At 49.1% G+C, this 13,909-nt stretch overlaps 7 protein-coding genes across 8 annotated transcripts; 2 read left to right on the top strand and 5 right to left on the bottom strand.

Annotated features, from left to right (window-relative positions):
• Positions 1-1,866: 1,866 nt before the first annotated feature.
• TrAtP1_002392 (uncharacterized protein) lies at positions 1,867-2,544 on the top strand (the record flags this gene model as incomplete). The annotated part of the gene is made up of 1 exon (XM_066111456.1): positions 1,867-2,544. The coding sequence occupies one exon, from the start codon at positions 1,867-1,869 to the stop codon at positions 2,542-2,544; it is 678 nt and encodes a 225-aa protein (XP_065967531.1).
• TrAtP1_002391 (uncharacterized protein) lies at positions 2,296-4,331 on the bottom strand. 2 transcript variants are annotated; one of them, XM_014085426.2, is made up of 2 exons: positions 4,077-4,331; positions 2,296-4,014 (listed from the first exon to the last, which is right to left on the bottom strand). In XM_014085426.2, the coding sequence occupies exons 1-2, from the start codon at positions 4,317-4,319 to the stop codon at positions 2,749-2,751; spliced, it is 1,509 nt and encodes a 502-aa protein (XP_013940901.2). In that variant the 5' UTR covers positions 4,320-4,331; the 3' UTR covers positions 2,296-2,748. The 2 variants fall into 2 exon arrangements, with proteins under 2 accessions (XP_013940901.2, XP_013940900.2); XM_014085425.2 differs by having other exon boundaries at positions 2,296-4,331.
• Positions 4,332-6,425, bottom strand: TrAtP1_002390 (uncharacterized protein; the record flags this gene model as incomplete). The annotated part of the gene is made up of 1 exon (XM_066111455.1): positions 4,332-6,425. The coding sequence occupies one exon, from the start codon at positions 6,423-6,425 to the stop codon at positions 5,124-5,126; it is 1,302 nt and encodes a 433-aa protein (XP_065967530.1). The 3' UTR covers positions 4,332-5,123.
• A 1,019-nt stretch (positions 6,426-7,444) lies between these two features.
• Positions 7,445-8,673, bottom strand: TrAtP1_002389 (uncharacterized protein; the record flags this gene model as incomplete). Its single annotated transcript, XM_066111454.1, has 2 exons — positions 8,618-8,673; positions 7,445-8,419 (listed from the first exon to the last, which is right to left on the bottom strand). Exons 1-2 carry the CDS (start codon positions 8,621-8,623, stop codon positions 7,445-7,447), a joined length of 981 nt encoding a protein of 326 aa, XP_065967529.1. The 5' UTR covers positions 8,624-8,673.
• A 678-nt stretch (positions 8,674-9,351) lies between these two features.
• On the bottom strand, positions 9,352-10,758 carry TrAtP1_002388 (uncharacterized protein; the record flags this gene model as incomplete). Its single annotated transcript, XM_014085429.2, has 1 exon — positions 9,352-10,758. One exon carries the CDS (start codon positions 10,756-10,758, stop codon positions 9,352-9,354), a length of 1,407 nt encoding a protein of 468 aa, XP_013940904.2.
• Positions 10,759-11,301: 543 nt separating this feature from the next.
• On the top strand, positions 11,302-11,526 carry TrAtP1_002387 (uncharacterized protein; the record flags this gene model as incomplete). The annotated part of the gene is made up of 1 exon (XM_014085430.2): positions 11,302-11,526. The coding sequence occupies one exon, from the start codon at positions 11,302-11,304 to the stop codon at positions 11,524-11,526; it is 225 nt and encodes a 74-aa protein (XP_013940905.2).
• Positions 11,527-12,578: 1,052 nt separating this feature from the next.
• TrAtP1_002386 (uncharacterized protein) lies at positions 12,579-13,004 on the bottom strand (the record flags this gene model as incomplete). The annotated part of the gene is made up of 2 exons (XM_066111453.1): positions 12,579-12,814; positions 12,881-13,004. 2 exons carry the CDS (start codon positions 13,002-13,004, stop codon positions 12,579-12,581), a joined length of 360 nt encoding a protein of 119 aa, XP_065967528.1.
• Between the last annotated feature and the right edge of the window lie 905 nt (positions 13,005-13,909).

Genomic DNA, 13,909 nt, shown 5'->3' with positions numbered 1-13,909 from the left:
TCTCATTTCATTAGTCATACCGGACCTCTGATGTAAAAATAAACTTTCAATGGAGATTATAATCCGATTGATGAGTAAGGCATGGCGCATAAGATTGCTGATTATCAGATCCACACGCAAGATCTCAGCAACGTCTAAAAAGCTTATCGTCCAAGGTTAATTCAAAGTTAAAATCCAAGTTTCAATTGCTCATGATGAACTTGTATAACATTCTTCGCTGCTCGAAATAAATGCACGCTGCTTCAAAATCTAATTACATGGAGCCTCGGTACCTCGTATAGAGACGGCCACCCTGCTGGCAAATCTCACGTTTTTTGTGCATCTCACCAACGGGTAATGCTGCCCGAAAAGGCAAAATATCGATGCGCTAACTACACCGCAACCTAAATTCTACAGCCTAGATAGCGGTCATCTGTCAAATATTGCGACCCAAAGATCCGACGTTCCGAATCCCGCAGGGCTTTTGTAAAGGAATGCGATGCAGCGTCACAGGCGAGGCAGAATGAAAACGTGCGTATGGACATTGGTTTATAGCATACTGTAGATGCCAAAATATGGTGGTTCGATGTCGATGACTAAGCGATAAGAATACGCGAGAGGCACAAACGTTGAATCATCCACGGACCCAACAAAAACATTCATTCCTCCTTCCTTTATGTAACTGCTGGCGCTGACCAATGATCATGTACGCACTCCTATGCAGCATTCGTCCTATTGTTTAGATTCCCACGAGGCAAGGCTAACTGCTCACTCTGAAAATAGGCGATCCTTGTACGAATCCATATCAAGTATAGCAACAAGGCAAACGAATTCCGCGCGCCTCAGCCGAGCAAAAGCAAGCCGGCGCTTTAGCACCCGCCAAAACGGCATGGCCTAGGAACGCAGATACGCCACGGGAAGCCAAAGATGGCGGCGCCGCCATTCTGGCCAATCTCGTGGCCCTCACCAACTCGCTAATCTGGGGTCTTTGGCCTCGGTGAATCCATCCATGCCCGTTTGGCTGTGCCGCAGACCACCTGGAGAAGGATCAGGACCCTCAGTGCGGAATACGGATCGCTCGGCATCGATGCGGCTCTTGAAAAGTCCCCTGCGCAGCTCTCTTGCGGCATGGGGGACTTTTGGATTTGGGAATCAGTCAATGTACGTATCCACCGGCGATGGAGCTCTTTTTTTCAGCTGGCCCAGTTGGGCAACGGTCGAAGCAGTCCAAGGCTGACTCCAAAGGCCGTGCCATGGGCAGCCGAAATGACAGGAAGGGCGTGTCTCCTCTGTTGTAGGTGGCTGGCCGTGGTGTTTGGATTCTACCTTTTAAGCTTCGTTTCCTGTTTCTTCCTTTCTCTTCCTGATTCATCTACACGCACGAGTGTCGAGACCAGTAAGAACTAATACACCATGTTGCGCCTAGCATTGCTTCCTCTCTTTTCCACTGCGGTTCTTGCCGCCACAGCGCCCACCCTGACCAGCACCGGATGTGCTGATTCTTCTGGCTTCGAGAGCTGTCAAAAAAAAGGCAAATGACAACCTGAGCTCATGCATTGCCCAAGCAAACAAGGACAATAGCCAGCAGGAAATCTTGGGCTGTGGCTGCCAGAACTATGTCGACAACTACAACTGCTATTCGGCATTCTGCTGGAACCGAGTCTGGGAGTGCGAATATCAAGACTACATCATCGACTACTTCCTCAAATGCCCCATTGCCAAGCTGCCGGTGCCATACTTCCCGGCCCCCGATAAGGCTGACGATGCGTGCTCTTGCAACCTGGGCAAGGTCTTCCTCGCCGTTCAGGACGCCATCCAGGAAACTGCAACATGTTCAAATAACGCAAACGGGCCTGATGCAGGCAACAATCTTCAGCAGATCCAGGGATGCGATTGCTGCGAGATCAGCGGAGCTCTGTCATCGTGAGCATCTCAAACTCCACCTTGTCCATCTGCCTCTATGCTAACCATGAATCATCACGCAGCTTCTATAACATCTGCCCTGACACCGACCCCACGCTAATTGGACTCTCAAATGTTTCTCAACTCGAGTCACAGCTCAACACCCCCTTTGATTCTTGCGGCAGCTACTTGGACACGTACGACTGCATTTCCGACCTCGGCTACTCTCTCGACGGAGTGAGCACCTACTACAAGCCAACCAATCTTCCCAAGAGTGGAACGGCTACCCTGAGCAACGCTGCAGGAACCGTAACAGCTCCTGCCAGTGGATCTGTGTTTACCTATACAAACGGCGGTGATGGAACTGTTTATACTATTACTGCAGCAGGCGTGAAGGATTCTAGCTCTGGCTCTGGCTCTGGCTCTGGATCCGGCTCTGGCTCTGGATCCGGCTCTGGCTCTGGATCCAGCTCTGGCTCTGATAGCTCACAGTCCACAGCTTCTGGCGACGCAGCAGCCAATACTGGAAGCCCTGCACAAGGAAGCACCACTGCTGCTAGCCCCACCAAGACTGGATCCTCCAAGAACGGTGCCGCAGTGGCTTTTGCAAGCTTCTACTTGGTAGCAGCTGCAATTGCCATGCCCATTCTCTCATATTTTTAGACATTTAATGGACATTTAATAGATCAGAAAGACAGCAGTTAAATCACGAAACATGGCAGCAAAGACCCGCATTGAGCAACAAGCAAGTACTATGTGATTTGTGAATTAGGTAAAATTACTACGGTTGACATAAACTGAAAACAGACTTAGGATGCTCTCAAGCGAGGGCGTTACTCGGAAAGGATATCTGGGACTCCATGAAACCTATGCATACTTCTCTAGCTGTGCTAGCAGCGCTGGCCAGAAATGACTTGGTTGATCACCAAGCAGCCAAAAGTTTCCCTCTAGGTCTCTGCCCATAATTACAACGACCCTCGTAGTGACGAGGCCACTCTCCATGCTCTGACAATGGTAATAAACAGGATGCCCCGGTTTTCCCCGAGGGCGATTACTCTCCGGGCTCTTGACGATTGCTGGACCAAAGTCCACCTTTTCCAGAAACGCGGCTTTGGACCAGTTGGATGATACCAGCAGAAGCGAATTGCGATCCCCGAAGACGGGGGGATTTCCAGTGTCCGCCATGGCTTTTGCTACCAACGCGGCCACAGCCTTCATTTGCCCTTCTGTAACCTGCGACTGAAGGGCCTTTCGTCCGTCAAGCGCCAGTTCGCTAATGCTCTTGTCCACTGCCTCTTGGCTGCTGCAGAAACTAAAGGCCGCAGCAGGGGCGTTGCAGACATATGCGGCGTCTTGGTCGAAAACCGACTTGACGCGGCTGCGAGGGTCGACAGCCTGCAGGACGGTAATGGGTCGGCTTGGGGAAGAGTTTTGGGCGGCTGCCTTTGTGGCCAATGCTACGACAATGTCATTCTCACTAATGAATCGAGGCGAGGCTCCATCGTTACTGGAGTCCATGGTCTGTGGCAACTGGTCTCTGGCCGCCTGAACAACGGCGTCCATTGTCTTCTTGGGGACGCAAAGCAGCCTGGAATCAACGGGGGAATTCCACCAGGAATCGAATACGAGCCGCAATCCGAACGCTGCGAGGTTCCAGCCCGAAAGCTGCTTGTCGGCCAGCACATATTTTTCTGTTGTATGCGCCTTGTAAAGATTAGCCATGGAGTCTTCATAGAGGCCCTTGAACGGGGGCACCGCTTCCGGCCTTCCGGCTAGTACAAGCTGCCAAGCGTTGATGATGGCCATGAGCCCGGCGAGATCGCTGGTTAGGTGATTGAAGTTGATGGAAACCAAGGTTCCATCTGTAAAGTTGACCACGTGGAGGGCAAACTGCGGATGATCGGAGTAGAGGTAGTCGTCAAAACATGTTGGCGATCCGGGCCCCAGGCCCAATGACTTGTGGTTGCGCGGACTGGGGAACGTCGTTGGCTTCAAGCCGTCTGGAGCACTCGGCAATTTGGATGCTTCGGGGTGTTCCGACATGCGCACGTCGAATTTGGCCTTTGTGAAGTAGAGCGGCGGTCGGTCCTCTGAAAAGGGGCAGGGGATGTGAATCTCGGTCGATCCATCAGGCTGGTTGGCCTCAGTTAGCTGGTGCTTGTCGTCAATTCACAGCATAGCGCGTCGTTATTTACTCTGCGCCGGAGTCGTCCGCCCAGCTTCCGCCACCCTTGCATCTGGAAGAGCTCGGAAAGCGAGTTGCCCAGCTTGTCGGCGTCGAGAACCTCGTCAAACCTGAAGGTCCACATCATCGTGGAGCCCTGCAGCGTGGCCGTATCGTCAAAGAGATGCACCGGCGCGACCTCATCTGTCGGCACAATTGGCGGCGCAGATCTCCTGGGCCCGAAGCCCAAGAGGCTGAGGAGGTAAGAAGCCATGTTGTGATTTGGCTGAAGTTGCCAATTGGAGTCGAGAATCGCGGTTCACCGGATTTAAAGAGCATCACCCCTGGCTGAAATCCTTCGGCGTGATGGATTGGGCTTGTCTGTTTTTAGTGAAGCGCTGCCCCACGCGAGCCGGGTAGGTAGCTTGAGCTGGCTGTGATTTGGTAGAGGTGAGATTATAGGGGCAAATACTGAAAGAGATGGTGCAGCGTCGACAACAGATTGGATTGGAGAGCAAAGGACGGATTGTTGACACATTTGCTTGGGAAACGTACACAACTCCAATTGTGTCATGGAGCTCGATAGTTGGTACAACGGCAGGGAAGAAGACAATGAAGATGACGCAAAGGAGCCAGCGGGTTGCGTTATGTAAGCTTGGAAAGCTTAATGAGACTTGACATGAATTGCATTGTGATGGAGGTTTGACTCACTATTGTCTGGGACCGCGATATGGCAAGATTGTTAGCAGAGGAATGTGACAAGTGGGATCAACGACAAGATCCAAGGCCACAGTTGAAAGTCTGCATCAAGAGCAGTAGGCTGACCTTGGCGCAAGTAACCAATACGACAGCCATAGCAATTCCTCAGCGAAAGATTTCACAGCATTGGTCTCCAAGAGGCATTTCTACAAGATCTACCGGATTTACTGGATTTACTAGATTTATTAAATCTACTAGATTTATTAGATCTACTGGATCTACTAGATCTACTAGATCTACTGCTTCCATTATACCCCGGTTTAGTCATGGTTTCACTTCTTATGACCTTTTTATTAGGCATCTATTCTTCCTCAATCCATTATTCTTCATTATCCTCATCATCTTCTTCCTCACTGCTCTCGGTTCCGTCGGTCTGAGCCAGTGTACCGTTCCAAGACATTGTCGAGTTCTGCAAGGCATAAGCGCACCCTATCAACTTTGAATGGAGACAATCATCCTCGCCTTCGTCTTCAGCAGCGTCGGCTGTAAATACGGCCGCTTCCTCTTTGGTGAGATGGCCGACTTGATGGGCAATGCTGCGAAGAGTCAAAGTGCGCAAGTAAGTGCCCGGTGTTGCCCAAACCTTTCCCAGGCCATCGACGAGGCGATCCCGCCACCAACCGGGGACCTCGTGACGTTGTCTCCGTAATATACTCATACAAAACGCAAAGTACAAGTATCGGGAAGAGGGGCGAAAGTTGTTCCTGAACTGCAACGAGCGCCCATGGAGTTCACGACCGAATGGAACCGCTTTCGACGGTTTATGGGTATCGGGGTCGTCGAGGCAATAAACTTTCCAACAGCCTTTCTTTGGGTCACTATCAGGTAGAATGACTAAGCGTGCGTCGTTAAACGCCTTTTCGTACATTTCATACATCGGTATGCCATTATGATCTGACATGAGGTGGCCATTCTTGTTACCAGGTGGCCCAAACAGGTGCCGCGCAGAAGGTTCGCCCACATTGTAACCAACGATGTGGGCTGCCCTCACAGTGGACGCCGGTAAGTATTTGCCAGAGATTACACACCACTGCATATCCTCATCGACTGCATCATATGCCTTCAGAACCTTGTTTCGAAACCTTTCATGGGCGCTTGGATCTCTTGGACTAAACAGAGCAAGTCTAGCCCCTTCAGGTGTCTTACAGTGGCTGATTAACAGATTTAGATATCCCCAGTCTGTACTCTCACCGTCTTGCGGCCACATCATATTATCCAGCATCTTGCCGCTGAGTTCGTGGCGAGAGGTCCGGATAACGAGAGAATCTCCTTTCAGGGCTGTGATTAGGCGTTCCAACCGGTCAACCTCAGACTGTAACCCGTTCTGCGTGACGTTGAGGCTTCCGACGTGCCGTTCCTCGTTGAGAATTGCGACAATGTCTTCGGCTGCGGCTAGCTCCTTCTCCTTGGCTTGGAGCGTGGCTTCGATGATGGATTCTACGGCATCTCGATCTTCTCGTGCCGTCTGCTGCATTGTTGGAGGGGAAAGCGCATTGGTAGTCAAGTTGCGGAGTTGCGAAGAGTTGCGCTCTGCATCGTGTAGGCGCTCGAATGCGTCTCGAACTCGTTGCGGTGCTTCCGCAAGCTCAAAGCCATTCGAGTGCTCGTTATTTCTCGACATTTTAGCTTGAAGGGGGAAGAAAGCCTGTGAATCTGCGATTATGGATGGACGGGTAGCTAGTTGGTTCTAAAGATAAGGAAGCAGAAAGGTGGCAAAGACTGCGCTTTTAAGTTCCAGGCTTGCCTAAGATTAAGTGGGATTTGACTTCAACGTCAAAGTTGATTTTAAGCCACGGCAAAAAGATTATAACATGTACCAAAGGTATATATGTATATATATAGGGACATACCTATCTGCCCGTCTCCAAAGGATTTCATCCATCTCACAAACATTTACCTGCTACCTGTCAATATCACCGCTACCTTTGCATCTATTCCAACATGTCGACTGATATCTCTATGGCTGCTTTATTTACGGAGCTACTAGATGTAGTATACCTACTCAACGTCTCCCTTTACAAGATCTACAACTTATACTGGATGATGTAGATTCACAGACTCTACTAGGTCTACAAGAGCTGCTAGATCTTCTAGAAGGACTAGATCTTCTGCAATAACTAGATCTACTATTTCTACTAGGTCTACTGCGTCAAGGTACGTGGTCTGATACATTTACCTACATGTAATCTCCTGCATCCACTGGATTTAACACACCTAGTAGGTCTATTATCGTCACTACACATTGGAAATTCGACATTTAATACGGCTCCTACGTCTAATATGGCTGCCTGTTGTTTCCTGAGACTCTGGAGCCTTCTGTCGACTGGCAGCTGGCGTATGTGAGGCTGGCAACTGGCCCAGTGTCTGGGTAGAAATCTGACTTTGGTGAATATTCGGGAGGGCTAGGGGGCTCAGCGCATGGATGTTGGATATCACCTCGTCGGCTTATTGCCGCTATCACGGATACGATGCCATTGCCAGCCATTACAGTTACAACCATGATGATAGGAATGGAAAACGTCGCAGTAATTGATGTGTATAAACTTGAATCCGGTTTTTGATCAGTATATTTTTTTCTCAATATATCTATTTTGGAATCCAAGCCTAGGAGCGTGGGCAGCCTAGAAAATGTCCCTGTCTCTATCTTCGTCTTTGCCCGCGTATTCGTCTATCTTCGTCGTCGTCTGCATATTCGTCTACGTCTTCATCCACATCAACCCATGCATCTCCCCATTTATATTCATCACCTATATCCTCCCATCCTTCGCCATCCTCCTCTACAATCACGATTTTGCCATCGATCTCAATGTCATCCATACTATCGTCAGACTCCACAGTCAACGGCGATGTGGGTGGCGCACCCGGGTCATCAGAGCTATCCGCGAGAAAAGCATCCATGGTCTCGCCATCCACAGCTTCAAATCCTTGGTCCTCATCAGCATTAGCATCATCTTTTGCTGCCAAAATTGGACTCTTCGCCCCTTTGGGTGTCTTGTATGGGGCGATCAACGAGTCCATGTATGCTTCATCAACGTATGGGGACTTGTCGATAGACCCATTGCTTCTTTTCGACATTTTGTCGTTGTGTACTCTGTCCCCAATCTCTTGACCAGAGGCTCCAGGCACAACGGTATCAGCGGTGAGGGCTTTGAATCGGCGATCCAAATTGCAACGATCCAAGCAAAGTTCCTCATCCGCGGTATCAAGGTGTCCGGCGTCATATTCTTCATGGAGAATAACGATGAGCTTTTCCACCGCAGCCAGCTCCCTTTTCTTGTTGTGGAGGTCCATTTTGACGGTGGATTGTGCTCCGATTTGGTGTTTCTTCGCCAAAGGGCGCATTTCAACGCGCAGGTCCGCCAGGATTCCATCAACTCGCCGCAACACATCCGGTCGAAGCTTGTCTCGGAGGTTTGGAAGCGTCAACACCTTTGAGTAACTCATTTTGACAATTTGTAGCGGGAACAAAAGCTGGTAATGGGAAGATACGTTTGTTCCTAATGGTCTTAGAAGAATAAAAGGAGTAGCGAGTGATGGATGATAAAGAGGTTGTATCCTAGGTATTATATAGCTCTTCGAGTGAAATGACTTTATAGCTGGCTCTACATTGTTTGGCTTTTGTCGTTCCGCTCTACACTGTTAGTCGGCTTTACGTTTAACTTTTGTTGCGTGCCCCTATCTAGAACCTTGATAGTAACAGCGGAAATAGGTACAAAGGCCCAACTTTATAACCATGGGCGTAGACCTATACCGTATGCACTTGTGCCGGTTCACGATCATTACTTGCTCCGGCGAAATAAAAGTTGGACTCACAGCCATTGATCTGCTCAAACTCAAAAAGAATTCCACACGCAGACTCTAGCGTCGACATGGAACCTACGATGAGGCATTGTAGAGGGACTCACGGCCAGTTATTTACAGGAGGCGTGTGAGGATACGATGGCGAGCAGATGAGTCACCTCGGAAATGTTTAACAAGAAAAGCTTGGAAGCTTCGTGAAACTTCAGCCTCATTTGGTCAAGTAATCAAGGTTCTCAAACTCGTCGAATGCGTAAGTGAGCCTTTCAGGTTTTATATCAAACTTTCTTTTACAAACACAGTGGCCATCTAGTAAAAGAATAATGTATCTAAAAAGTCCACATTAATCTCAACAAAAGTAAAAATATAAAGGATTCCCAGCCGGAGGGTCTAGAGCGCATCTTGGCCTATATTGGGAATCGCGTCGCACCTTTCCTAAGACATAGTACTATCCACGACGCATCGGTGGAGCTGGTTGTATCTAAATATAATTATGGATATAGAGAGACGAATAAACGAAGTGCAGCGTCATCTTTGTTCATAATCAGCTTAGGAGTTATGACAATGAGGATAATGAAGCTGACTTGGCATTTTATTGTTTTACATCATATTGGTGAGGGTGGATGTCTTCAAAGGTAAGAGAGTGAGAATTAGAATAGGTATATATAAAACGCTCAAGTATTTCTCCCAATAGTAATGGACTGTCTTATTCTTCCTCTTCACCAGTCCTACTCGTCCTCTCCTTCATTCTAATTGTCAACGCCATCATATTCTTCATCGCCATCATATTCTTCATCGCCATCATCATCGTCATCATCGTCATCTTCGTTTCCTTCATCGCCGAGAACATTCTCGTAACCCTGGTTATATGGCCCAAGCCTCGTGAATTCCGTAAGCCGGTTTGGGGACGGCTGCATAGCCGCCACGCAGCAAAGATCCGCATAGAAGCTGTCCCTCTCCTCAACCCGTGTGTCCCCATCAGAACGCTCAGCCACCCAGCCGTTACCCGATTCGATGGCAAACTGAGCCGCCTCTTCTTCGTTCAAACGGCCTACTCTCTGCGCAAGCTTTCGAAGCGAGGACGGTCGGAGGTAGGACCCAGAAGCGGAAGCGGCCCAAGCCTTCCCAGGGCCGCCGGCCAAATACGCTCGCCACCAGCCAGGAGCTTCATGGCGTTGACGCCGAAGAACGCTCATGCAAAAGACAAAAAATAGATACCGAGCGTCAGGCCGGAAGTCAGTTCGAAACTGTAGTGAACGTCCGTGCAGCCCGGAACCTAATGGCATCGACGGATGCGATTGCTGGGCATCGGCCTCATAGAGGTTGTACACCTTCCAGCGGCCAATGTATCCTTGATCCCTCTCTTGGTCTTGGTATTTGTCCTTGTCTTGGACTTCATCAGGTATAATGACGAGGCGTCCATCGTCCAGGGCCTCTGCATAGCGTATATGCATTGGCAGACTGTTTTTGACTCCCAACAGATGACCTTCTGGATCATCTAGAGGAGCAAAGAGATACTGGGCACACAGCTCACCCACGTTGTATCTAACAATCTGAGCTCCTCTGACTGTGGTTTTCAACTGCCATTGGCCTGAGATAACACACCAGTGGGCAATGCCATCTTCGACATCATATACCTTGAACACCCTCTGGCAAAAGTTCCATTGGGCAATTGTGTCCTTGGGCTCATAGATGGGAACCTTTGCCCCTGCAGCGGTCTTGTAGCGTTTGATCAGCGAGTCGACGTGTGACCAAGTGCTGCTGATACGCCCGCCGTCTGTGGCCCGAATCATATCGTCCAGCAGCCTGCCACCAAGTTCAAACCGGCAATCTCGAATGACGAGAATGTCCCCCATCAGACGCTCAACTTGGGTTTCGAGTTGGTCGAGTTCAAACTCAAAGTCGTGCCGAGAGATGTTGAGGTCCATGGCATGCCATTCTTGGACGATGATGCCTAGGAGCTTTTCGGTCGCGGCCAGCTCCTTTTCTCTGTTGTGGAGAGCATCTTGGATCACCGGGTCTGTTCCGTATCCATCAATACTCCTAGGGGCGATGATTGCAGTCCGTAACTCTTCAAAGATTTGATCGACTAGGCGTAATGTTTCCTGTCGAAGATCACCTCGGAGAGTTGGGAGGGTCAGTAGCTGTAAATCCATCTCGATAAGTCGTAGTGAGATACAGCCTTCTAATCGTGGGAGCCTTGATGGGAAAGGGGCCTTTGCGTAAATCTTTGAAGCGTGAATGGTAGAAGATGGTCTCCAGGCACAGCCAGGTAATTCGAGGCAATTTATAGATTGAGCACCTACATTTTGGCCCCATCGTTTGACTCTACGTCTTTGGTGGACTGCGCACATGTTGAGACTTGTGTGAGGTACTTGTTATTGTACTCAGATACAAGTTCAAAGTAAAGCCGAGGACTAAACCTTACAACTCGGGCATATAGTTTGGGCGCCTGTCGTGAAGTTAATAATTATGGGCGTAAAACTTTATCGCCTTCTTCTTTCGTATCCACCATGTCTGGTCCATACATGGGTTTTATATATCGCAGCTGCCATGTTTCTCCTTTCTTTTCTCTTCTTACTTCTGTTCTGTATACTATTACGACTGCCTCAATCACTTCTGCAATATCCACTACGCCTACAGTATTCAGAACTATCCTCCATCACCATCCACCACACATCTCACATCTCATATTTCCCATGGATTCCAATTCCACGGATTTCGATTTCGCGAACCTCCACATAAACTTCATCATCGCCTGGGTAGATAATCTTCGGGAGATGTTATACCAACAACAGGGAGAACGGGTACAGCGCCTGCATGAGATAATCTGGGACATCTTCTACGACTTCCCATTCGACGACGAGAACGAAAACGACTTTGGCAACTGCGGCTGCAACACCAATTTCTATCCCTGGCACTAAAGTTCTCGCAAGGGCTACTTACGCTTTAGTTGTAGCTTCTTCAGCAGTTGCTGCAGCTTGTCTTGTCACTAGTCTGCTCATTCGCCAAACGTCCCTACCTCCCGTCAGATTTGATGGTTTCCAGAACATCGACGCTGTGGCGTTTCACGTCCGGCTCATCATTGCTCATACAGCAATGACAGCCTTTGTCGCGTTGGTTTATAGAAGCTAAAAGAAAAAGACAGGTATAGACTGGTGAATTGGCGTCTATACCTGGAACGATGGAAGCATCAAATCGACATGCGCTGCCGCCAAGGCAAATGTCACGTCAACCGACACGGTGTCCCGTCTGCGAGCAAACGAAGACGTCGTCCTGGTCCTGGGGATTACGCAGCGGCAAAGCAGCGAAATGAACAAGCCAACCTCACAATTCCAACTCCCACGTCTCCAGAGCCACGTCCCACAGTGCCTCCAGAGCGTACAGCCTGCCATGTTCTTTAGCCCGCTTCGACGTCTGCCGAAATCGGAAAAGCAGTACAAACCGGCTGAGCTGGAATCCGTGTCTGGTACAGGCCTGCAGACTCCTTGAAGCGATAGCACGTTGTTCTAGGTACTCGATGAAATCCTTACCAGCCACTCCGAAATGAGATGACACCTGAAAATGCATCAGCAAAAGCATCGAACCTGCTCGAAGCCAAATCACGTTTTGGCATCCATATATCTTGGCCAGTATCGGCTTGACATACATCGCGTTCCCCGAAAACGAACCTCGTCCCAGATATATACATTCTCGGAATTCTCTTTGCTAATCCGTGAATTGTCCAACGCTATTGGCTATTCTTGGGATGCTGAAACCGTTTAATGCTGCGAGGTACTTTCGAAATGTTGATTGAGGGGGACAAAACCTGCTGCACGATCGAGTTAGGAATTTCCTCGACAATCCTTGATGTCTTTGCCCTGCTTGCAGTCTTCGTCCGACAGAGGAAGCTCGTCATACGACTAACGGCAGAGCAAAACGTCCAAGAACAAAGTCGGAAAGATAGCCAATTAGAAGACCTGCAAATGTCGAAAGATCAATCGGGAGAAAAAGCACGAGCCGAAAACCACGCTGAAGCTGACCAGCACATGACTCGGAATGATCCAGTTGAAGATGGAGGGCAGAGCACCAAAGACAGGCTCGCACAGCTTCCGCAAAGCGGTGATTCGTCCAAAACGCTGGGGTCAAACAGTCGGTATCTTTGTTGGAGTCGGAGGATGGCATGGCTCTTTGTTGCTTCGCTCTTGGATTTTGCAGCCCACGAGTCAATCTCTGTGTAAGAATAAAGAATACATTAGAAAACACATTTCATGTTGGAAATCGAGAAAGTAAGGTCACCAGGGATACCATTGTCATTCTGCTCGTGTGCATCGCCATCCCTTGAGTCGATATCCAAGCGTATCCAACCCTGCTTCTTCGCCTGCTTCCTCTCTGCTGGCTGTGGCATCGTCTGCACCGGCATTATTTCCTTTTTGCTCAGCCATCGTGGAGAATATAAAACAGTAGATGTGGGACAGTTGCTAGAAGTGGTGGAGGTGGTGGAAGTAGGTGGAAGAAGCAGGAGTGGTAGACGCTGAAGATGAAGTAGAGGAAGATGGATCACTGGGTAGATGGGAAAGAAAATGGATGATATATCTGTGCATCTCTCGATATTGTTTGGTAAACAGAAATTTGGTTTCATTCCAATAATATTGAAACAATTCTACCAATTAATATTTAATGTCTACTCGTGTATAGTAGAGCCATGTGCGGATTCTTATTAATCGATAGCCGTTGCCCCAAAGCATTATTCGCTGCGTGGGGCATCTCCAGCATTCTTCGCTTCAACAATCACCCCAGCAACAGAGAGTGACAAACGCCTTTTCACATTTTCCTTGTCGTATTGAATTTTTCTGCTTTCTTTTAATCCATTTGCCTCAGCTATTCATCTCTCGCCTACCGGTCCATCTCATACTCAGATATCAATCCCGCCAACAAATCCGCCGTCAAAGTCGCACCGAAAGATCGTCGCTCAGCTTGCCCGAAAACAAGAAAAGAGACCAAGGCTATCACGCCAGTTACGTACGATTCCCATCCGGGGCCTCCAAAAGGCCATTTTCTCCCCCCGCAGAGATGCCCGCAGATACCCCAAAACTGCAGAGTCCTGCTAACAAGCATCGCCAATCCATAGGCCCGAATCGGCAGTTCCCTCGCCCACTTTTTACCCCAGACGGGACTTTGCGTGATGGCTGTCAAGACGCAGATGACGTTGGGCGTCGACTGAAGATTGCTTTCAAAAGCGGATACTAAACCCGGCCGAGATTGTCTATAAAAGGGCGACATGATACGATGCGACTCTACTGCTGTAAGACAGCATCCCCGCCTCTT

This window comes from Trichoderma atroviride, chromosome 1 (genome assembly GCF_020647795.1).
Source record: "Trichoderma atroviride chromosome 1, complete sequence".
Taxonomy (NCBI): Eukaryota; Fungi; Ascomycota; class Sordariomycetes; order Hypocreales; family Hypocreaceae; genus Trichoderma; species Trichoderma atroviride.
This window is presented reverse-complemented; position numbering and strand designations above follow the sequence as displayed.